The 26,046-nt window shown below is 41.7% G+C and overlaps 1 protein-coding gene across 1 annotated transcript in view; it reads left to right on the top strand.

Moving 5' to 3' along the window:
* Positions 1-26,046, top strand: part of PTPRM (protein tyrosine phosphatase receptor type M) — a 712,816-nt gene that overhangs the window by 624,529 nt on the left and 62,241 nt on the right. Inside the window, exons 20-22 of the mRNA XM_081802550.1 lie at positions 1,829-1,916; positions 18,908-18,984; positions 22,862-22,898. Of these exons, the coding sequence (XP_081658676.1) occupies positions 1,829-1,916; positions 18,908-18,984; positions 22,862-22,898 (202 nt within the window). The remainder of the gene's footprint in view (positions 1-1,828; positions 1,917-18,907; positions 18,985-22,861; positions 22,899-26,046) is intronic.

Below are 26,046 nucleotides of genomic sequence, written 5' to 3' on the forward strand. Positions count from 1 at the left end.
ACACACACACAATGGAATATTATGCAACCATCAAAAAGAATAACATCTTGCCATTTGCAACGACGTGGATGGAACTGGAGGGTATTATGCTGAGCGAAATAAGTCAAGCAGAGAAAGACATGTATCATATGATCTCACTGATATGAGGAATTCTTGATCTCAGGAAACAAACTGAGGGTTGCTGGAGTGGTGGGTGGTGGCAGGGATGGGGTGGCTGGGTGATAGACGTTGGGAAGGGTATGTGCTATGGTGAGCGCTGTGAATTGTGTAAGACTTTTGAATCACAGACCTGTACCTCTGAAATAAATAATACATTATATGTTAAAAAAAGAAGATAGTAGGAAGGGTAAAATGAACGATGGGAAATCAGAGGGGGAGATGAACCATGAGAGACTGTGGACTCTGAGAAACAGACTGAGGGTTCTAGAGGGGAGGGGGTGGGAGGATGGGTTAGCCTGGAGATGGGTGTTAAAGAGGGCACGTATTGAATGGAGCACTGGGTGTTACATGCAAACAATGAATCATGGAACACTACATCAAAAACTAATGATGTAATGTTTGGTGATTAATATAACATAATAAAATTTAAAAAAAAAAAGTCTCAGGGAGTTTCCCGGCTGGTGGCTAAGACACTAGAATGAACTGAGCACCATCCATGGCATAGTCAGCTCCTGTGCAGTATACCAGCGGCGAGTCTCCCTTGTGGGGTCTGAGAGCAGGTGTATCCTACCCCTACAGCAGTAGTCATGCAGCTTAACTAATGAGCCAGAGCTGGACCCATAGAAAGAGATGATAAATAGGTTCTGTTGAACCACAGACTAATCACTGAATATTGGTAATGGTTGGAAATGGCCAAGATGGCCAAATAGTATAAGAGAGACAGGAATTAGGAGCTTCGGTTGGAAAGCCATCCTGGGATGTTTGAGGGTGTGAGTTCCTGACACCACATTCTCTGGCCCTAAAGTATCTCAGAATGGTGCTCTCTTCATCAGCTCTGCCTTTAGGTCTACTTCCTTCTCCTTTCATCTTCTTTCCCAGTTGCTACCAAGAAGTAAAAGAGTAGTTGTGGCAAAGACAAGAAGTCAGTTTGACTAACTGCTTCTTACTTCCATCCTTCCCCTTACCTTTTATATGCTTGGCTACACAAGGATAAAAGGGAATGTGAACTCAAGTGGAGATAAAAGTCCCAGATTTTTTTTTTCACCTGTCAACCAATACCAAAGGACATTTTCATTATAACTTGAATAGAAAAAATATATATCTGACTAATAACATGAGATTAAAGATCCTGGGCATAATAATGCCAAATCCTTAAATAAATGGACATCTAAGCTCCATTAAAAATGAAGAGAAAACTCTGGCAGAATTTATTACAGGATTTTAGCCTTGAAGGCATGAAGTCATAGCTTCCCTACCTTCACAGTTTCAACCAAAAATCACCTTCTTTCAGTTAGCAATTGGGAAGAAAAACGGTATCTTTGTATCTCTTAAGAGAGTATTGAAAAATGGTAATATAATTAAGAAATTGAGAGAAATGTTAATTTTTTCTGTATTAAATTGAAGTAGGATAGGGTGAACACCACCATTTTAATGGATTGTATGATAAATTATGGGTTCACTCTCTGGCCCCCATCTGTGTGTGTAGTTTATTAACTAAAGGAAAACAAAAAGTAAAACAAGGTATTTAATCCATCCTCTCGTTCCTGTGAACATCCTTTTCCCTTATTGACCCTTGCCGTACATTTCTTAAAAACATCCTCCGTCGTTAAGATCCTGTGTTTACTGCACCAAATTGTAGTTCTTTATGTCACTTTTCTCTTTCTTCCAGAGCTTCTTTGAAGGGCAGTCCGCACCATGGGACTCTGCTAAGAAAGATGAAAACAGAATGAAGAACAGATATGGGAATATCATTGCATGTAAGTGTTAACAGTGTAATTGTGCTGTGGTATAACTTTCTTTTCACATCTGCTAAGATTGACCACCAGCCTCATGCAGTGAGAATTTACAGTGCAATTACTGCCTTCATCCTTCTGGAAAAGCTGGTATGCTCGTATTAAAGAAAGGAAAAACTACCTAAATACCCCCACTACGTCAATGTGTCTTGCTGTGGGGCTAGTTTTACTTTCAGATTTAAGGTTTTGGTAACATAGGTAATGCTAAAATGCTGAGAAAGAAAATGCATTTTAGGAGTAAACATAATAGTCCTAATGTTTCCCAGCTGCTACATGAGAATGAATAGAAATAATGATGCGCAACACACCTTAATGCAAGGAGCTCAGAGTTCTCAGCAAGCATTAACTCATTAATCCTCCAAGCACTTGGGTTAGGTAGGTCAGTAATAGCCCCATTTTAAGGACAGGAAACTGAAACTCAGAAGTTAAATGATAGTCCCCATATCAAAACACTCATTAGCAAAAGAGTGAGGATTATATCTTAGAAATTCCCAGTTCCTGTGACGCTGAATGTTACCAATCCATAATGCCTTAGACCGTTTTTAAATCGAATCCAACCTCATTAATGTTCCGTAAGGATGCTGAGACGTGTGGTAGATTGATGAACCTCCTTCTCCTGGGGCTAGAGCCATCCATCCCCTGCATTAAACTGCTCTAAGCCACACAGGACTGCCCCAAGGTACTGACAGGTACTAACAAAGTTATTAATACTATTTCTGAAGATACATAAATTCAGACAAACAAACAAACAGTGTGGGAATAGAACCAGAGAGCTTGTAACTCCTCATGTCTTACTGCTATTGAGAGAACACACTGGAAATGTTTGGGTAGTCCAGGGAACAATGTATTAGCTTTATTGATTGTGAAAGTGCTGTGAAATTTTATTTGTCTGAGTTAACATTTCTTGGAAAGACAGGAGAGCCTGCCCAACCGAAGTTTCTGTGACTATAGAAGTGTTCCATGCCTGCATTATCTGAAACAGTAGCCACACGCCCCATGAGCACTTGAAAAGTGGCTGGTGCCACCGAGGAACTGAGATTTAAATTGTATTTGACTTTAATTACTTTGAATTTAAATAATACATGAGACTAGTGGCTCCCACTATTGGACGGTGCAATGGACAGTGTGTTTTACTGTGAAAAAGGAGGGGGTGGGGTTTACACATGATAGGAAAGAACCATCCTGACTGCGCATGAGCACACCCTGTTCTCCCTCTGGCCACTCCTAAGTCCCAGCCACTGGTGTTGCAGGTGACAAGTGCTAGCTTCGAGTGTTTTGTCTGTTCATTGACTTAGTGCTTCAAGTGGTCACCTCAGAGTCCTTGTTAGTCAGAAGCTGCTTCCCTAAGATCTAAGGCTTCATTGCCCCTCAGTGGATTCAGTCAACACTATGGAGCACCAGACACCGGGCCCACAGTGAGGATTCCAAGGTGACAGGGACAAATGTGCCCGCCCACAGGACAAGGCAGAGTGGGTGGGTAACAGAGCACTGTGACATCAGTCCCATGAGGTGACACGGCACCAGGCTGGAGCTGTGTGTGCAGTGCCACCAGCCTCAGGGAAGGAGAACCTGGCTTTTCGCCGGAGGGTGGTCATGGGAGGTATTGGTTGACCAATATAGATCCCTCCAAGTTCCCTCATAGTCTCTGGGAGCAGCTAAAGCTTCGCATTGTTAGGATCCAGATTTTTCATCATGGCTTACAGGGTTCTCTCCAGGAGTTCACTCAGTGCTGCAGCAATCTCCAAGCGGGTTCACAAAGTAAAATGGGGTGTTCACAGCATGTCCTGGGCCTCCCTCCATACCAGGTGGATGGGGAGGTTGGGAACCTTTGTCCTGCAGTCCCCCTAACATCCCAGATGTGGGCTTCCTGCTGCATGCACAGAAGGCAGTGTTGATCAGTGCGATTGTCAGCATGCTCAGAGATCCAGCCGGCCTTTGCTCAATAGAACTTTCAGCCTGCTTCTTCTTGATGCCTGAGTTCAATACCTGCACTTGGTGGGCACTTGAGGAATATTTCTGAATGATGAATGAAAAAAACATTTGTTAAGCACTTCCTTTATGCTAGATGCCACTCTAAGCACTTTCCACATGTTCCCTCACTCTCTTCCTGTAAGGATACCATGAAACAGGTAATATGATTGTTTCTGTCTTATAGGTGAGGCAGTTGAGGCATAGAGAAAGGTTACAGGGTTAATAAGATGTGGAAGCAGGATTCCAACCCAGGAGCAGCTTTTATAACAGTGCATGCATGGTTGGACGGTTGGTCCCTGCCGGGTTGCTTCCATGCCTGAACTTTTCTCCCTTAGCGTCATGGTCTGCAGGGGCCGGGGTAGGTGACAAGAGGCAGCTGAAAGACACTTTGGGCCCTCACCCCTTCCTCTGACCCCTACGGACCCCAGAGAGAAATTCCGGAGCTGCCACTGCCCAGGGTCTCTTGCAGAAGCTCTTTGTTGATGACTTTTGTCGTCTGTTGTCTAAGAAGGATAGTGGGGGCAGGGCCTCATGTACGGATTAGTTGTTAACCTATTATCATTAATTGTCACCTAGCTCAGAATGGTTGCAGAGGGGAACAGGATGTCAGAGGACATTTAATAATGATCTGGGGGTGAGAAAGGCAGACGACAGGACCGCCTGCATCCTGCCTGGTCTGACCTAGGGCACTACTGGCTAGAGGGCACTGGCCAGAGCGTTGGAACATAGGGTGGGAAGGGAAACAGAACAAGAGATCAGTGTGGTCTAACCTACCTCCCAACATTATTGAAATAAAAATTTATACTGTCTTTTTTTGTGTGAGGACATTGAAAAGCCACAAATTCTATGCAAATATAAAATATTTTAATTCTATTAAGTGCTGTTCTCGTCTTCAAATTGAGGCATGGAGAGACAAAATGACCTGCCTGTGATCACATGAGGAGGTAGTCGTCCTTTTGTGATGTAAAACATATTTTTTCTAATTTAATTATTTGGGAAAGTTTGTTTTTATAGACCTAGGTAGAGGTATGGCCCCTCCACGAACATGAGAATGGCCTACATTGATTGCTTCCTTTCTATGAAAAGTCTGCAGGCTCTCCATGGCATTCCAAGTGGATTCTCTCCTCTAAAGTTCTGTTCAGCCTCCAGAAGCCCCACCCACCTTGTCTCTACCTTGACCTTCTAGATATTGGGTGTGCCTCTGTTTTCCATAGAAACATTGAATGTCATTCCTCTACCTGATTTCTCCTTATGGCTGCACTGAGAGTGTGTGCTCAAATAGACCAAATAATTTATCCCTTCATTCAACAAATACTTTGTGATCACATACTATTTGCCAGACACCATGCTAGGCACTGTTACAGAAGGATGATTAAACATAATCGGGTACTGCCCTCCCAGCCATTACCATCTAGGGCAGGGCTTGGCAGACTCTTTCTGAAAAGGGCAGATAATAAATACTTTAGGCTTTGCACGCTGGCCAGTTTCAGTTCAAAACATCGACTTGCAGGTGCTGACTCCTGGTTTAGTGAAGAACAGATCCCACTGGGACAACTTTTCATTTCTACCACCCAGGGCTCACTTCTGCCACCACCATCATCATCTTCAGCCCTCAAGACCCTGCACTTAAGATGGATGATTTTAATACCCCCTGTGTATTCACTGAATGTTCCATGACTTTAGAGTCTAGGGGCCAGAGCAGACCAAGACATGCATGAACTGATAGGAGAAGGGTACACGAGTGAGGGGTGGACTAATGAGAAAAGACCTTGGGCAAAAGAGATGAACACAGGATTTGGAGCTATAAGACCCAATTGGGGTCTTGGCCCCACCGTATACTAACCAAGTGACCTTGGATAAGTCATGAACGTTCTCAATGTCAGTTTCCTGAGTTTCACCTGTTCCGGAAACAAACTTAAATGCCACATAAAAAGAACATTGATTGTTGTTAGGTGAAAAAAAATCCCATCTTTTCTTATTACTCCTGTGTTGCTCTTTACTCTTCAGTTTAGTGGATTCCATAGGTCATTTAAAAACTTTTTTTTTTAATTTATTTATTTGTCAGAGAGAGCACAAGCAGGGGGAACGGCAGGCAAAACCCCCCAAAGTTTTTAGGGACACCTGGGTGGCTCAGTCGGTTAAGCATCTGCCTTCAGCTTGGGTCATGATGCCAGAGTCTTGGGATCAAGCCCCGCATCGGGCTCCTTGCTCCGCGGGGAATCTGCTTCACCCTCTGCCTCTCTCTCTCTCTCTCTATGTCTCTCATGAATAAATAAATAAATAAATAAAAATCTTTTTTAAAAAATAAGAAAAATAAATAAAAATCAGCATTTGGAAGCCTCAAGTTCCAAGTGATGAGCTGGTAGGCAGTTGCAGGCACCACCTTGCTCCCTAATTGTTAGCACGACCCTGCACAGTGACCCAGCCCCTGATGGGCTGTGACTCTGGGCTCCATTTCTGGGTGGTTTGGTGTCACCTGGCTGATTTTCTACCTTTCACCTGCCCTCCATCCTGTTCCCTCCCCGTCTTTCAGTGTTTCTTCATCAGGTTGCATTGTTTGCTCTTGTGCTTTTCTAAAGACAACATCAAAAAGAGATTTCTTTGCCCCAGCTACACTATCATCCAGGCTCCTATTCTTCCATCTCAGTTGCTGTGACATCTGGAAGCCATTCTCTGTGCACACATGTTATCTTTTGCTTTTTTCCATGTATTTTTTTTATGTATCAGAATTATTCTATTTTTTATTGAGGTATAGCTGACACACAATGTTACGTTAGTTTCAGGTGTATCACATAGCGATTGGACAAGTTTGTTCGTTCTGTGCTCACATGATTTCATGTGCAGATACATATGAAATGATTACTGTAATCAAGCTAGTTAACAGATAGTCTCACATAGTTGCCATTTGTGAGTGTGCAGTGAGAGCCCCTGAAATCTACTCTCTTGGCATGTTTCTAGTGTTTAATATAGGATCATTAACTATAGTCATCATACTGTACATGAGATTTCTAGACTTATTCATCCCACATAATTGCAACTTTGTATCCTCTGGCCAACATCTGCCCATGCCCCCCCGCCACTCCTGGAGTCACCCTTCTACTCTGCTTCTCTGAGTCCCACTGTTTTAGATTCCAGATATAAGTGAAATCACGCAGGTTTTTTCTGTGTCCAGCTTATTTCATTTAGCAGGATGCCTCTGAGTTTCCTCCGCATTGTGGCAAACTATAATCTTTTCATCTAGTTTTCTGTTGTTTTCGGAAATCACTCTAGAACTGTCTGTGATTATTTATGTAATTCTGTACAAGGCTCTGTGCTGGCATATCCTGAGATAACAATCACTTAGGCCTCCTCCAGACAATTATTAATGCTTTTTAAGTGGGGTATCCAAATCCTTAGATACCACGGCAATCCACCCCAGCTAAGTAGGATGAGTTTTATACTACCCGTGGGTTGCAGAAACACTACCGCTGTTGCCTTGATTCCCAGAACTGCCCTGGGCCAGCCCTCGCCCAGCCTCTGAGTCAGGCTTGCAATCCTAGAGAGTGGCCCCTAGTTGGTGTGAGCACCGCAGGTTGTTCTGACGAATCATTTCATTCGGGAGCTTCTTGATTTGAGACTCTTTATGGGTCTTTACTTATAGTAGTGAAAATATTGTTAAAATAGTATTGTTAGAGTTGTGGAAGAATTTGAGATAAAAAGAATAAAAATACTTATCCAAATCCCGCTTATGTATGCACCCATATCAGTTTCTTTATAGGCATGGGGAAGCATATAACCATCCCCCCTCCACCCTAAAAAATGATGTAATTGTAGAAAAGTTGGTTATACTGCCTGAGAAGCCTACTTCATAGCACCTAATGCTTCAGGAATGACCACCAGTGAGGAGGAGGAACTGGGGGGTTCGGTCAACCTATCTTAGAAATTCTCCTTAGTGCTTTTCAGAGAACTTAAGAAGTGTCAGTAATGATCACATTCACTGTTTTGCAACATCGTTTGCATATAAAATGGTTTTAATGGTGCTTAAAAACTGTTTATTGGCTTTTGCTCTTAAGTTAAACTTTTCCCTTATTTACATTATAAATTTGCTGAGCTAGTCCTTTCCAAATATAAACAAATACCCCCCTCCACCACGCCACAAAAACAGCCCTCCTGATTTTCTCAGTGGTTCCTAATTATAATTAATTTTGAGCTGAAGATACACACCAAATCTCCTGGCTAACGGGAACCCCTTTGAGCCTGGGGTCCTCTTTTCTGGGGGCTGGCAGTTGAAGATAAGGAGCCAGAAATCTGCAGGCCCTTCCCAGGCTCCCTCCCCCGCCTTTCTATGGTCCATTCAATGAAGACATATTGGTCTGCCATGTGCCAGGCTCTCTACCAACCTAAAGGAATTCTTTGAACAGATATTACTGAGTGCCTGTTACATGCAAGGCACTATCCTAGGTGTCAGAGACAGAGCAGGGGAACAGAACAAAATTCTTTGCCTGTATAGCACTTGACATTCTTATGGGGGCAACAGAAAAAGTCACCAAGTAAACCGTATAATATGTCTTATTAGAAAGTGAGGCATGTAACGGAAAATGGAGCAGTGAAAGGAGACGTGTGAGGCAGAGGTTGGAGTTTTTAAGTTGTGGTCAAGAAAGGCCTCCCTGAGAGGATCAGATGCAAGCCAAGGCCTGACACAGGTGAGGAAGGGAGCCAGCTCCCGGCAGAGGCCGTCAGGGGGCAGACCTGCCTCAGCAATGAGGCCAGTGTCACTGGAGCAGGGTGAGGGTGAGCAAGGACAGAGATGGAAATGTGACGAACCAGGGTGACCATGGTGGCCCAGAGTGGACACAGCCCCTGATGTTTTCCAGGGAAGGGGCAGGGGAGGAGAGACTTAAATGATTATACAAAGGAATTAAATGATTATTGAAATAAATAAAGTTAAGGGCCACAAAGAAGAGGTATATGGTATGGTGAGACTCTGTAATGGGGGATTGACTTCTTCAGGTGGTGTGGGAAGGCTTCCCTGGGGATGTGAAATGGAAGACCACTGAGTAAAGGGGTAGAGCAAACGGGTGTTGCAGACAGAGGGTGCATCATGTGAACACACCCTTCACATGAGAGAACCCCTTGAGTCTGAGGAACTAAAGGAAAGCCAGGTAGCCAGAGCTGGGGTTTAAATGGAAGCCAGACCTGCAGGGCCTTCTAGGAAAGATTAAGGATTTTAGTGTTCATTAGAAAAACAAAAGGGAGCCTCAGCGAAGGGTTTTTTTGAGGAGGGGGTGGGGGTTATTCATTAAATTTGCATTTGGAAAATTTAATCTGACTGCAAAATGAAAAATGAATTGGAAGGGGACACTAGTTAAGAGATTCTTTCAGTTGCCCAAGTGAAAAGCAATGATAATGTGGACTAGGAAGAAGAGAAATAGACAGATTCAAGAGAGGTTATTGATCAAATCAAATAGATTGGATGTGGGGTAAGGAAGATAGAGGAGACAGAGTTGCTTCTATGTTTCTGACTCACAGGAGGATGGATGAGTGGTGCATGGATGGTGAATGGTTAGACAGATGGAAGGATGGGACATTTACTCCACTGGGAACACTGGAAGGGAACCACACTTGGCAGGGAGCTCAGGGATAGGTCTGATGTTGGCAGTAGCAGGGAAAGCTTATGAATTGAATCTGGGGAGGCACCAGGATGCCTGTGAAACATTCAAATGAGATGTCCAGTAAGCAGTTATATAGACTGCTCTGAAACCCAGAGGGGAGGGATCTGGGCCCAAATGGAAACCAGTGAATCTTGGGGCACAGAATGGCAGTTGAAACCATTGGCATGATAAGATTATCTGTGGAGGAAGCATGGAGGGCATCGAGAGCCCAGGACCCAGCCTGGAGGGGCTTCAGTAATGGGAAATACTGAGGCAATATTGCCTAATGTGTACAAAAGAGCATTGTGTCATGGAGAAGAATGGGTGTCAATAGTGTCCTGCTGAAGGATCTAGTGCAATGAAGACTCTGATGTAACAACGTGAGAATTATTCATGAAATTAGCAAACGGTGCTTTGAATGGAGTAGGCAGGGGGTGAGTAGGCAATGGGTGAGGATGTGATGGGAGGACAGACAGCTTTATGAAAGGAAGAGAAGAGAGTCCCTTCTGAGCTTTGATTTTCATCCTCATTGTGTTACCCATGCCCTCCTACTCCATTTTCCTGGCTAATAGTGAGTTATCTAAGAGGAGAGTGAAACCTTTGACCCAATCTATCCCACCTGACTCTTTGAACCAGTGACCCAATCTTGATGCTCATGCTGAAAACCACTCTTCCAGGGTTTTGTTCCATAGCACTGTGCTTCTCTCTAGTAGGGGAGCCCCTCCAACAGTGTCACTTCTCAGGAATCCCTAACTGTCATGATCTGATGTAGGAATAAAGGCAGGTGAAGGGAGGATGATGGGAACGAAGGGTTAGTTGGGTAAGTATGGGCTGGCAGGGAGAGCTTTTGGTGTTAAAAATCAGATGGATGAGAATAAGGGAGAAACAAATCAACACAACATGTTTAGGAAGGCAAAAAAAAAAAATCTAGAAGAATTAGGCAAAATAAGAGTTAGGGGTCCTGCCAGGACACTGAAGATTAAAGAGTAAGGGTCTCTAGTTGAGGGTCTAGCTGTAAGCAATAAACACAGCAAGACCAAGTAACAAATAAAACTGACAGCAAGAGCAAAGATTAACATGGAGGCACCTACCACTAAACTCGAAGATTCCTCATTTGCTTGGTGCTCAGTACCGGCATGGCCTGAGCATTCAGGTGGGCACAAGCAGGGACACCAGGCTGGCATACAGGTCACACAGGGGTAGATCACTGAACACTTCCCATCTGTTCACTTGGCTCTTCTGCATCTTGTACCTTGAAACCAGTGCAGCAGCAGTCCTTGGCAAGTATGTAAGCGCAGGAGAAAGCCATTACTTGCAGAAATCAGTAGTAATTAAAATTAAATGGGCGTCTCCTCTCAGAGGGCAAATGTTACTTAGATCATTGTGATTCCAATTTACCTTAAATATGTCATCAGTATTTAGCAGAAAGAGAGAACTGGTTGGAGGTGAAATATTATCAATGTCACGCTTCACTTCTACTGCCGTAGTATTATCTAATCACATACAAGTGAATTGCAAGGCTATTACCCATATCCATCGTGTTTAAAATGAAAATGTTAAAATATTTGAAGCTACTTAGAGGTGTTTTAAGTATAACGTTATGTGACAAAAAAGGCATAATTAACCCTTTTTAGAGACTTAGAGTAAAACATAGAGACCTGCTTTAAATGTCTAATTACCCCACCTCTAGTGTACGAATGCACACATCCATAAATGCATGCATTTACATATCCATAAATACACACATACACACACATAAATACCCACATACATACATACATAAATACACATAAATACATACACACATGCATAAATAAGTATACGTACGTGGGAAAAAACACCAGCAGATTATAATTTTTCAGTAGTAAGCAATGGTTTGTTATGCTTTATACCAGGTCTTTATGTGCCTATTTCTTACCCAAAAATATTACTTTTGCCCTTTTTCTTATAGTAAAGGCTTTTTTGAAAGGAATGAGAGGAATAGCAACAAGGCCTTTATATAGATTTTCTCAAAATGTCAGAGTTTGTCACCCTTTGTGATGGGCTAACATTGAGTTGTGATTATAATATAAACATTTTTTGGATTTTGATCATTTTCCAGTCATACATGGCTAAATGGATATCTTTTTCCCAATTATAAAAGGAATTCATATACATTAAGGAAAAATTATGCAGTAACAAAGAGTTGGGGAAAATTGCTCAGAACCTCACCAACTAAGTTCAAACCCTACTAACATTTTTTTCTGTTTCCTTCATCTTTTTTCTGTTCTCTGCCTTAAAGTTGTTGGCTTTATTTTTTAAAGTAAAAATAGGTCTGTTGTTTTATTTCTGATTATAAAGACAGTATAAACTGTGTAGACAATTAAAAGAGTATACCAAATCATAAAGATGAAAATAGATATTACTCCAAATTTGCCCACCCAGCAGAAATCCCACCCACTTCACTTATCCCACTAAGCACTTCTACACACATATACAATTATTTCATATAAACAGACTCTTAAGAGACATGCTGCTTTTGCGACCTGCTCTACTTCACTCCACAATATGTCACAGAGATCTTCTCAAGGAAAGTAATTAAAGCTATAGTAATACTTTTTGATGATTTTATCATATTCCATTGTTTTATAAGACTGTTAGTTCACAACCCTCCTCAAGCTTCCTGGGTGTCCTCTGAAACCAACTCTCAGACACAGAGGGAAGGGAGAGACCAAAGAAAGAGGCAAGGCACTTCGGGATGGTAGTTGGGAGTTTTAATTAGTAAAGGGAACTTATATACAAGGCTTGTATTGGGTGGCATCAAGATGAGTGGATCCCTGCATCTGCCTGCCAAATCTTAAAGGTTTATGAAGAGATCTTAACTAGGTTCATTCACTTATATTGTGCAAGTCTTCTCAACGCCATATCACTATCTCAAGACTGTCCTTGGAGTAGCCCCTGGGAGCAGGAAAAACAAACAGAACCCACATTCCAAGGATAATGGGGGAATGGGTGAGGAATTTCAAGTGCCTGGGTCCAGCTCATGGGTCAACCACCGGTCACATCTTTTCGATGACCTTCCTCAACAGAGACCACTGTTGAGCAGTTCCCTGTTGATATCCTTGAATGGTTTGGACTAGGTGAGGACAGAATAAATTGTGTTTTAGAAAAAGCAGCTCTCAGCATGGATTCACAAAATTCAACATCCATTTATGTTAAAAACTCTCAACAAAGTGGGTATAGAGGGAATGTACCACAACATAATAAGGGCCAGATATGACAAGCCCACAGCTAACATAATGGTGAAAAGCCCACTCAATTGTAAAAAACTGAAAACTTTTCCTCTAAGATCAGAAACAAGACAATGTTGCCCACCCACTCTTGCCACATTTATTCGACAAAGTATTAGCAGTTTTAGCTGTAGCAATTAGGCAAGAAAAAGAAGTAAAAGGCATCCAAATTGGAAAGGAAAAAGTAAAATGGTCACTATTTGTGAAAAACATGATTTTATATATAGAAAACCCTAAAGACTCCACACACACACACACACACACAATTAGAACTAATAAATGAATTCAGTAAATTTTCAGGGTACAAAATCAACATACAAAAATCTTTTGCATTTCTATACACTAACAACAAACTATCAGAAAGAGAAATTAAGAAAACAATCACATTTACAATTTCATCAAAAAGATTAAAATATCTAGGAATAAATGTAACCAAGAAGGTGAAAGACCTATACTCTGAAAACAGTAAGACATTGATGAAAGAAATTGAAGAAGACACAAATACATGGAAAGACATTCTATGCTCATGATTGGAAGATTTAATATTGTTAAAATATCTGTAATACCCAAAGCAAGCTACAGATTCAGGGCAATCCCTATCAAAATTCCAATGGCATTTTTTTTACAGAAAAAGAACAAACAATTCTAAAATTTGTGTGGGACCACAAAAGACTTTAAATAGCCAAAGCAATCTTGAGAAAGAAAGAAAAAGCTAGAGGCATCACATCACACTCCCTGATTTCAAACTACATTACAAAGCTACAATAATCAAAACAGTATGGAATTGGAATAAAAACAGACATATAGATCAGTGAAACAGAATAGGGATTCACGAAATAAACCGACACCTATATGGTCAATTAATTTACAACAAAAGAGGCAAGAATATACATTGGGAAAAGGACAGTCTCTTCAATAAATGGTATTGAGAACTGGGAAACCACATGCAAAAGAATAAAATTAGGCTACTGTATTACATTAGATATAAAAGTTAGCTCAAAATAAATTAAAGACTTGAATGTAAGACTGAAACCATAAAACTCCTAGAAGAAAACACAGGTGGTAAGCTCCTTGACATTGGTTTTGGTGATGATTTTTTGGATCTGACTCCAAAGGCAACAAAAGCAAAAATAGGTAAATGGGACTACATCAAAATAAAAATCATCTGCACAGCAAAGGAAACCATCAACAAAATGAAAAGGCAACCTATTGAATGGGAGAAAATATTTGTGAATCATATATCCAATATGGGGTTAATATCCACAACATAATAAATAACTCATACAACCCAGCGAAAAAACAAACAATCCAATTTAAAAATAGGCAGCGGATCTGAATAAACATTTTTTCTAAAGAAGACATGCAGATGACCAACAAGCACATGAAAAATGTTCAACATCACTAGTCATCAAGGAAATGCAAATCAAAACCACAGTAAGATAACACCTCACACCTGTGAGGATGGCTGTTCTCAAAATGACAAGAAATGGCAAGTATTGGCAAGCATATGGCAAAATGGGGGGCCTCATGTCCTGTTGGTGGGAATGTAAGTTGGTGCAGCCACTATGAACCAGTATGGAGCCTCCTCAAAAAATTAAAAACAGAACTGCCATAAGATCCAGCAATCCCACTACTAGGTATTATCTAAAGAAAACAAAAAATATGTACTCCTGTGTTCATAGCAGCATTATTACAATGGCCAAGATATAGAAACAACCTAAGTGTCCACCAATGGATGAATAAATAAAGAAGATGTGATACACACACACACACACACATATATATATACACATGCAAAGATATAGCTAGATTAGATAGATATACATATAGATAGATACAGATATATAGATATATCTACAGATAGATATATCTGTATCTATCCATATATAATGGAATGCTATTCGGCCATAAGAAAGTATTAAATCTTGCCATTTGCAACAACAGGGGTGGAACTAAAGGGTATTATGCTAAGTGAAATAAGTCATACAGAGAAAGACAGATACTGTATGATTTCACTTATATTTGGAATCTAAAAAAACAAAACAAACAGAGCAAAACAAAACAAAAATAGACCTATAAATATAGAGAACAAACTGTTGGTCACCAGAAAGGAGGAGGTGGGGGGAAGGACAAAAGAGGTGAAGGGGATTAGGAGGTACAGTCTTCGAGTTATAAAATAAATAAGACATGGGGATAAAAAGTACAGCATAGGGAATATAGCCAATAATATTATATCAACTTTGTATGATGACAGATGGTAACTAGACTTACTGTGGTGAGCATTTTGTAATGTAGATAAATATTGAATCACTATGTTGTACACCTGAAACTAATACAATATTGTGGTTGCTAGAGGGAGGGGGGTTGAGGGGTAGGTGTAACGGGTGAAGGGGGTCAAGTGGGACAAACTTCCAACTATAAAATAAGTAAGGTATGGGGATATGATGTAACTATGGTGACTATAGTCGACAAAATTGTAGTACATACTTGAAATTTGCCAAGAGAGTAAATCCTAAAGTTTTCATCACAATAAACAAAAAAATGTGTAACTTTATCTGGTGACTTACCGTGGTGATCATTTTACAATATATACAAATATCGAATCATTATGCTGTACACCTGAAACTAATGTAATGTTATATGTCAGTTATACCTTGATTTAAGAAAAAATTTTTAAATAAAAAGACAAGTTCCTGAATTGATGCCAGGGAATTAAGATGTAGGAGCTATTTGCGAGTATTCATCCTATTTCCAAATCTTTTTGGAAATCCTGTTTCCTCTTTAAAACTAGCTCAAGCTCATCTTTCCCAAAGATTAGCTGCTTAGAGTGTGCAGTTTTATCCTCCTCCAATGACCTGCAAACAAGCGTCCTGAGCTCTTTGTAGTTTGAATTGCTAAACAAAAAGAATGTCACTTTTTTTTTTAAAGATTTTATTTATTTATTTGAGACAGAGAGAATGAGATACAGAGAGCATGAGAGGAAGGAGGGTCAGAGGGAGAAGCAGACTCCCCGCCAAGCAGGGAGCCCGATGCGGGACTCGATCCCGGGACTCCAGGATCATGACCTGAGCCGAAGGCAGTCACTTAACCAACTGAGCCACCCAGGGGCCCAAAGAATGTCACTTTTATTCACATAAGCGGGGTAATTCCTTTTTAGTGGAAACTGTCCTATATTCCATGCACTTGACATGTACTTCTCACTTGGTCTTCCCAACGATCCTCGGAAGGATCATCAACCTCTTTTTACAGATGAAGCTCAGCGAGATTCAGAGTTTGTCTAAGTTCACAATTTGGGGGAGTAGTAGAGAGCCAGTATTCAAATCAGGGTCTCTGGGACACCAAAGCTAATCTCTGAGAGATTAAGCCCATTCTCCCCGCTAAACTCTCTCTCTCCCTGCCTTAAGAGACACTGACTTATCAATATTCACTCATTTTATCACTGAAAGGAAAAATACCTCCTAAACCTCATTGCAGTGATTTCTAAGCCATCAATAATGTACTACAGTTGTCCTCTAGTAGCGCACTCTAGAGTCACTGTCACCCCTGCGTCTACTTCATCTGGGCACGGGGAGTCACAGGGGAACTCCCCAGGCCTCCAAGACTGAGTCTGTGACATGCCCTTCCCAGCTTTGAGGGACCTGTTTCTCAGGACACCGAACCTTAGAGTGGAACTTGAAGGGGTATTCTACAAGGGAGGGCTGGAAAAAGTGGACCCTTACTTTTTTAAAAATTGTGGTAAAATGAACATAATATAAAACTTACCACATTAACCACGTGTAAGTGTCCAGTTCAGGGTCATTAAGTTCACTCACATTGTCGTGCAACCATCACCACCCACTGCCAGATCATCTTCCCCAAGTCTGTACCTACTCAACATTGGCTCCCTATTCCCCACCTCCCCTCAGCCCCTGGCAACCACTTTCTTCTTTCTGTCTCTGTGCATTTGACTACTCTCAGTATCTCATGGAAATGGAATCATGCAGTGTTTGCCCTGGGTTGGGTTTATTTCACATAGCATAATGCCCTCAAGGTGGACCCTTTTATTTTTAAATAGTGAAATATAGGTACAAAACAGGGCATAAAGCCCAAATACAGGTTAATAGATGTGATCTAAAGCCAACACTCATAAAACCACTAAGCAAGTCCAAACAGGACCCCAGAAAGCCCCAGTGAACCTCGCCTGACCACAACTTGCCCCTTCTTCCATTGAGACAGTGACTATCGAGACAGGGCATTTGTTAGTGGGGTGAAGAGGTAAAGGCGTTGCATGCACCTACTGTGTGTTGGGACCACTACATGTGGTTGTGTGCTGCAGGCAGTGCTGTGAAGAGAGGCCGTGGAGCTGGGCAGTATGGCCTGGGTGAAAGATGCTCACAGGGATATTCAGAACGGACACTACATGGTCTCTGACCCCAAGAGGTTATAATCTAGTAAAATCAACTTTAGAATAAGGAGAAGATACTACTGTGCCTATAAAGAGAAATAAAACAGCCTCAGTCTGCTTAGGAAATACACTCGGCATATGTCTTGCGGGTTTCCCCATCAGGAGGAGAGTAAAGCAATTACATGTGGAGAAATAGCAGCCAAGTTTAAAAAAAAAAGAAAAAAGATTGAGGGAGGGAGAGAGGTAACCAACTGAACAGTAGGAGATGATGGGGGAACTCTTTATTTCAAAGGCTCTGTTTATGGGAGATGAGAGTGGAGTCTTATCAGAGATTGAAGTCCCTTTGTAGAACATTGCAGAACAATTTGAGAAGCCCAAGGGTGGTAAATCACAGGGAATGGGCGGCATTCATCCTGAGGTTCTAAGAGAAATAAAGTGTGAGAGAGGGGGGATTCTGACAAGGAGGTACAATAGATCCTAAGACAGCACTGCTTCTGAAGATTGGGGGCCTCTAATATGATGCCTGCCTTTTAAAAACACTGCTCAGGAGAAGTCAAGGAGTACAGGAAGGCAGACCTCATCTCCCTTCAGAGGAGCTGACTAAAAGCCTGATGTGTGCAGAATGGCCATGATTCAGGTCTGTTGGAGCATCTCTCATTCGGGAGGCTCAAACGGCTTTACTGCCAGAATTGCTTACCACCCTGCTCCGCGGTAGCTGTGTGTGCACACCGGCTCTCCTAACAAATACAAAAGCCAGAACAATCCGCACATCCCCAGCACCCTAGTGACTCACCTCCCCCATGCCCCCAGCAAAAATATGCACGGGGGGCCTCTGGTTTTAAGCAAAATGTGCTCTGAGAAACTAGATCTTAGAGTAGGTCACCACAAGGAAAATTTCGACTGCATATGGGTCCGTTCCTGGCTTGCTCTCGTGTGTGGGGGCAACAGCTGTACAGATAGTGAGAAGAACAGTCCGCGTGTCTGTTACACAGCACATGACAGCGGCAACAGCTGACATTTATCCATCACTTACTATATACCAGGCTCTCTTCTAATCTTCTTTTCAATTTTATTTTAATGCTCATGATAATCCCTTGAGGTGGACACTGTTAATCCCCAGGCTCCAGATAAGAAAACTCAAGCACAGAGAGCTGTAGTAACGTGCCCCAGACCCCAAGTGGGGTATTCTAACTTGCACACCTGACTTTGAGTCTCACACACATGGTACAGAGAGTAGCTTAGGGAATTCAGGGACAGCTCCGGTTAGGTTCAGGTCTGCACCTTCCAGAAGGCTGGGCCATGGTTTATAACCATCATTTGTCAAGGTGGATGTTGTAGGCAGCTGTCAAAATCTCAGGGTTTATATGTGATTTAGTGAAGATGCTACACCTTCAATCCGAGAAATAAGTCTGTTGTGATTCATAGGACTCAATGTGGAAGTTTCAAACCTCTGCCAATGCCTCACGCCTGTGAATGATCAAAGAATAAGTTAATGAGAATTGCTGTAAAATGCAAATAATTATAAATTCTTCCTAGTTTTAAGAGCAAAATAGGAAGTGTAGAAGGTGTGTAGTATTTAATTCTTTGTTTATCTTTAAAGCATCATGGATGCGGTTGATCTCCATGTAATATGCTTACATTCTGGGGCTCTGAGCAGCCCAACAGATTGCTTTTAATCACCGTTTTCTTTTTCCTTTGCAGATGATCATTCGCGGGTGAGGCTGCAGACCATAGAAGGAGATACCAACTCAGACTACATCAATGGAAATTATATCGATGTATGTATTTTGAAACTGTCAGTAAGCCCAACTGTTCTGACACATTCCACATTGTGTGTCTGCTGTGATATTGGTGGGCACACATTGCTCCAGCTACAAACACATAACTGTTGCCCCACACCCCACAGAACTTTATGATGAAGGCATGGCCGGTCCTTGTCTCAAGTGGGCCTCTCTAACCTTCTGTGCCTCCTTTGCCGTCCTGTGCCCCTGTGGACCAAGAAAATGTTATTTCCATTTTTTTGTCAACAACTTAGATTATTTGACACTTAAAAAAAATCTGTTTACACATTAATAGGATAAAACTCTCTAATTCCTAATTCGATGATTTGCAATCTCTCATCATTACTGCACTTTTAAGTTGCCTTCAAAGTAGTCTGCAGCTGTTAACCAGGACATCTAATGCACACAAGACATGTCATTAAATATGTAGGCTGTTTAATTATTGAAGACTGCTTCTTTGTTCATTCTGCATCATGTTAACTTAATGTCTTACATTAGAATACATTCCTGAGGAGACAGCATGTTTTCAGTTGAAAGAATGAATGAAATCAAAAGTAGCCTGAAAATGAAGGGAAAGTCATTGTTACTTTGCAGGCCCAGGCTCACATTAAACAGGCTTCAGCTCTCTTGCAGTTCCCAAGGCAGTGTGCTTGGCCATCACATTTTCTTCTAGCCCATCAGTACTTCCACGGACAGGTTTTATCCACATATATATATATATATATGGGTTCTTATATTTTCTTGGTTGGTATAAATCAGATGCTACTAAAAGTACTAGCATCATAACCAGAAGAAATGTTATTTTTAGTACTACTTGGAAAGGTTTGACAACTTTGGTTATGGATCTGAGGGTGGGGCCTGCGGGATGACTGTTGGAAGAATAATTCACATCCCATCCTCAAAAGAAGACCCCTACACTGCTACATTTCATAATGAACCAAAACATACTCAACCCAAGTTAGATTTTTTTTCTATTAAAGCAAAATTTCTTCCTAAAGTACATTGTACTTATTTCTTTATCCAGCAGACGTTTAGTGAGTACCTTATGGGAGAATTCAGAGGTGTCCAAGACCTGTTACCTTCTCCCCAAGACCTCACAGCTTAGAAGCTAAAGTAAGAAATAATCTTCTCTGTAACACTCCTTCCCTTGAGAGATTCCATGGGAATCCTGTTTATGTTGCAGTCCCAGCTCCTAGAGCCCCCCGGCAGAGTCCTTAAGCACAGGGACATTAACCTACATCATCTTTGTATCCCCTGCACCGGGCACAGACCTGCAGTACTGTAGCACTTAATAAGTGTTTGATGAATCACTGCCTGAAGGAGTAAATGTAATCAGATTAGACTTTGTAGTAGAAGTGATTTTAACTAAGCTTTAAAGAATGGGCGGGTAGAGATGCAGAGGAGGAAAGACATAAAAGTAATGAAAATACCAGATTAATTAGTTTTAATTTTAACAGAGAAAAGAGTCAATATTCAGGGCTCCTTTATTCACTTAGTCAATAGGATTTTATTGAGCAGCCTACTATATTATATGTCAGTTACTGTTGTAGATACTGGAGTTATAACCGTGAGCAATTCAGACCAAAAATGAAAGCAGACCTCTGGCCCAGTGGAACTGGTGCTCTAATCGGAGGAAACAGACAATAAATGAACTAAGCCAGTTAATTCTATATGGTATATTAGATGGTAGTATGTATGATGGAGAAAATGAAGGCTGTAACAGGGGGATGCAGAGAACCAGTTTGGAGATGGATTGTAATTTTTGAATAGAGTGGCTGGAGTCAGCTCTACTGAAAGGTAATATTTGAGCGGAGAAATTGAAAGGTTGTGTGCCATGTAGGTATTCAGGGAAAGAGCATTCCAGACTGAGAAAAAGCCCATGATAGGCCTTGCTGTGGATCATGGCTGTCAAATTTGAAGTGAAATAAGCAGGCAGGGGTTGGTGGCATAGTACGAGAGGGTAGAGTCACAGAGAGCAGGTCAGAGGGGTTGTAGGGCCAGATAATGTAAGCAGTCATACAGATGTGGGCTTTTACTGTGAGATGGGCAGTTACTGGAAGATCTGAGCAGAGGGGTGATAGGATCCCAAAGTATAGAGGAGAACACACCATAGATGGGTGAGAATAGAAGCATGAAGACCTCCCAGGTGACTACAGAAGCAGCGAGAGAGCGGGGAGGTGGTGGCACTGGAAGATGAGAAATTGTAGGATCCTGGATCCACGCTCAACCCAGAGGCCTGGATTTGCTGACAGATTATCTATGGGGTATAGGAGCAAGAGAGGTGTCAGGATGCCTTTTGAGATGGAATTGCCATTATCTGGAAAGAAGACTGGACAGAGCAGATTTGGGTGGAGGTAGGGAGGAATTAAGGAATTCACTTTTAGATATGTTAATCCTTAAATATATGTTAGACATCTTAGTGGAAGTGCTGAGTAGGAGATTATCCCACATCAGGATTTGGGGGGTGGGGGGAGCCCAGGCTAGAGGTGAGGATACAGAACTCATCAGCATACAGATGGCATTGAAGGCTGCAGGACCAGATGAGATCACCAAGGGAGTCCATGTAGATGAGGAAAGAGTCCAAGAACTGGGCGCTCCAACATCAACATCAAGGTGAAGAGGAGGAATGGGCAAATGAATGAGGGTGACAAGCCAGGGAGGGAGGGAGGAAGAAAACCAGGAGAGCGTCATATCCCAGAAGGCAAAGAAGAAAGTATTTCAGGGGGATTAATCATGTCATGGAGATGGTGACAGGTCACAGAGATGAGAACAGAAAAATGATCATTGTGTTTAGCAGCACAGGTCATTCATGGACTGTGTGAATTATTTCCGTTTTGTAAACAATTTCCTCCTATCTCCTAGCCTTGCTAGGGCTGATTCATGGGGCCGTACATCAGACAGGGTCTTGCTTTGTAGAGCTTATCAGCTGGCAAGAAATGAGTGATCATTTAATAATCCTATTTAATATCCGTCAAAGATCTATCTTTGGGACCTACAGCAGGTCAGTTATATAAAGAATGTGTTTGCTTTTGCTGTTCATTATCAATGACTTATTTTTAAGAGCAAAAAAATCTAACAGATACGCATTTAAATTGTCTGAGAAATCTGTATTTCCTCTCCGAGTTTCTCCTGTTTCCCATCTGGCTTTGGGCACGTATTTTGGGTAATCTCGGGGGACAGAAATAAAGTATTAAGGTCCATGGTGATATTCTGTTACCTGTGTGTAATTTTCTCTAAATTGGTTTTTTCTCTCCCAGATATTGATCTTCCAGTGTTCTTTGTTCCCTTCTTTCTTTGGTCCCAATTTTCATCTTTTCCCCTTCTCACAGAGTCATGATAAAAGGAAGGGGACTTGCAGAATTTCTGCCTCTTCAAATTTCTGGCTCTTGCTACAACAGCATGGCGTGGCATTAGCAGTGTTTAAGAATGATGTTCAGTATCACTATTGATATAACTGCCTATAACGGGAGAACAGAATATGTGTTAAAGCCCTTGGCACATTGCCAATAACATCCTGAACACAAATGAAATCCTATTGTACGTTCCCAGCCTGTTTGCAATCTAACAAGAGTTGTGGTCATGTTATTTCAGAGAATCCATAAGTTGTTAGTGTTTATTGCTCACCTATCATCTCATAGCCAGTGTATGATTAAGTTACTCCCACCCCCTGTGTAAGCAGCAGAACTCTGATGTGTGATGCTTCTTTGCTTTTTAATGAGGAACTCCGTGGTACTGCGTATGGTCATTCAACTTCCAACTGACGCAATTGCTGGTATTTATATAAGCATTCATTGTGGCAAACTTACTGTGTAACTTCTGTGCTGCTGCTTATCGATTTTAAGTTGATGAAATATTTTTTCTCATTTATTTTTAGGGTTATCATCGACCCAATCATTATATTGCTACCCAAGGTAAGTCTATTACAGCTTTGATGTCTTTCTTTGGTTGTTTGCCCATTCTCTATCATTTTGTCCCTGTGCCACACCTCCCCCCAAGAATGATATTCCACACTGCTGTAGCCCCACTTATTATAGTTCTCATCATCAATACCCCCCTTGTTTTCCCATCAGAAGGTCTGGTAATACAAACATTTAGCTAGAACTCCATGTTGTGATCATTAGAAGAAGTGTATTCATCAATTCATTATTAAATTAAATCTGTCTACCTTAGGAATTAATCTGACATCTTCATAAATAGGTATATAGATATTCACTAAATAAGTATGTGCTGAGAATTATCTATACAAAGACCCATGCTAGTTGCTGCCAGGGGTGCAGGCTGAATCCATCAAGCACCCCCTCTCATGATGGTTGTGGTTTGGTGGGGAAGGGACAGGGTGCCCTGTACATTGTTACAAGCAACACCAGTTAGAAATTTGTGTGAGAGGTTCAGAGAAAATGTTAGAGAAACTTGGAGAAGATAGAAGTTGCTTTCAGATGGGATGATCCAAAAACTGCTTTGTGGCAGAGGTGGGCTTGGGAAGAGAACTTCTGACTGGCAGAGACATGAGCAAAGATCTGAAAGCAGGCAGTTAGTGCTCCCAGGTGGAAAGCAGTTGGTAGATCACTTGGGCTAAAGGAAACCTAGAGGAACTTGTTGGAGAAGCTCATGGCAACAGCTTCTGTATCATCCTCCCGGGACACTGACTCTGAGGTGGGTCATCTATGGAGAATGAGGATCGTGGAAGGTCTGAGGTGTTGGGAAAGAGGCATCATAAGGGATGTGTTAGTGCATCTGTTAGATGAGTCAAAGAAATGCTGAGAAGCAGGGAGGACCCAGTTAGGGTCGAGAGAGTACATTCTCTTCATTTTATTATTTTATCATTGTTTCCAGTATTGCGTTATATCCCAGAAACAGGAGCAGGGAAATCAAAAGGATATGACTTGCCAATGGTTAGGGATTGGCAGGGGTTGCCCAACAGAATATCAAGGAGCAAGAGAATAAAGGATGCCAAGAAAATCATGGCTAAAAAGTCTAGGCTTAGAGGCAGGAGGGTTGGAGGTGTTTGATGGACCACAAGAGGAAAGAAGTAGCTAAAGGACCAAGGTCAGGTTCAGTTAATGAGTCATAGGTTGTAGCCAGTGAGCAGAATGCCAACACTTAGAGCAGCACTATCCAGTAGAACTCTCTGTAATGGTGGAAATCTTCCATATCTGTGCTGATTGATATGGTAGCCACCAGTAGATACTCAAAAAGTATCTATTGTGAATGAAGAACTGAGTTTTAGATTTTAGTATTGATTTAAATAGCTTCATTTGACTATCCCCTACTGGTAGTTTTGGACAGCAGAGCTCTGGGGCAGAAACCTCCAAATGTGGCTGAAATGGAGCCACCGTGGGGCCTTGTCCTCCTAATCCTGACAGTCTTGGCCAGAACCTGGGTGGCACCATACAGAGTCCACAGTCTCATGTCACCATTTGTGATTCTACACCTGGGTTTAGGCGGCCTACTTAACCTCCAGCATGTTTCCTCCTCTGAAATGAAATGAGTAATGGCTCCTTCCAGGGTCACTTGGCTAGTCAGAAGAAAGGTAACATGGAGCATGCCCAGCTGGAACCTGACAGGAAGCAGACCCTTATAGGAGTTGCTAAGGTCTTAAGAGAGCGAGCACCTGGCGCAAACTCTTACCTGATGGGACAGAACGAGGATGTGTGTCCAGGGCCTCTGAGTCCAGTCCTGGTTGCCTTCTCCTATACCCTGCTTCTTCCATGCTGAATCAATCGATGCTTTCAAAGGAACCCTTTGTTAGTTCCTTAAAAACCTGCTAATGGATTCCAGAATATTCTAAAGTAAGCGTCATAACAGATCTGATTTAATAAATTTGATGATAACTTGGAATTAGCAGTTTTTATAAATGTATGTGAACATTTGATCATAAAATACACAAAATACTAAGTTCCTGATTATCAGCCCATGTTTTCACAAACAGCACGAACCTAAAGTTAAATCTTATTTGAATTTTCAAAATTGAGGACCTCTAGATTACTGTGACTAAACAGCCAGCCAAAGTAGAGATTAAAACCCCCAGAGTCCTTTGCGATGCCCCTCACCTGGCATTTCTTCATTCATCCTCTCTGCCCCTCTTGCCCCGAGGGAGATCATGCTTTGAAGAAAACTGCCATTAGAGAAGTTACTTTCTGGTGCCTTCAGAATTCATCTAAATCATACTTAATTGTTCAGTAGCCCTCTTTGGGAGCATTCAACCTATCAAGTGTTAATGAGTAAATACATTTGTTGGCAGCTAAGAAATGGCAAATGTAATCACTTTGAGGTAGACCACCCATGTACCCTTAATGGAAAAGGATGCTACATAATGCCATTTGCCAGAGCATGGCACCTTTCCTGGCATGGGATGGTCTACAGATTGCACTTGGAAAACTGGCAGTACTTATATCACTGCTGGTGGTGCAGGGGGAGGGGCAGAAATGAGCAAATTTGATTTTTTTTTTTTGAGAGAGAGAAAGAGTGCAAGCAGGGAAAGGGGCAGAGGATAGAGGGAAAGGGGGAGAAGCAGACTCCCCGCTGAGTGCAGAGCCTGATGTGGGGCTCGATCCCACAACCCTGAGATCATGACCTGAGCCAAAATCAAGAGTCAGACGCTCAACTGAGTCACCCAGGCCCCAAGAAATGAGCAGATATTTTAAGTCTAACATTCAGTCAAGACAGTACACATCCTGTTAAGAGTAATACATTCAGACCATGAGGTCTGGGTTCAAAAGTTAGAATCTCTTTTCTAGTTTGTTACACAAACATAATGGAACTGTTAGCCTCAGATTGCCAGAGGATTTTTGATCCTCTGCAGTAATTGGCGCAGAGAGGTAGAACATGCCCATGGATTGCCTTCATAAAGAAACAAAAACCACAAATGTCTGATTCTAAGAATCTAACAAAATGGGTGATAAAGCAGATGCAATTTGAAAATCTCTCCTTGCTCTGTTTCTTTCCTAGTGTGCACTGATACAATTCTTTAAAACCTATTCATAGCAGGAACCCACAAAACTACATGAACAGTCCAGTTTACTGACAACCAGCTTTATTCCCAATAGTTTAAAATACGTA

Source organism: Leptonychotes weddellii, chromosome 13 (genome assembly GCF_054177405.1).
Source record: "Leptonychotes weddellii isolate Sample4059 chromosome 13, ASM5417740v2, whole genome shotgun sequence".
NCBI classification, from domain to species: domain Eukaryota; kingdom Metazoa; phylum Chordata; class Mammalia; order Carnivora; family Phocidae; genus Leptonychotes; species Leptonychotes weddellii.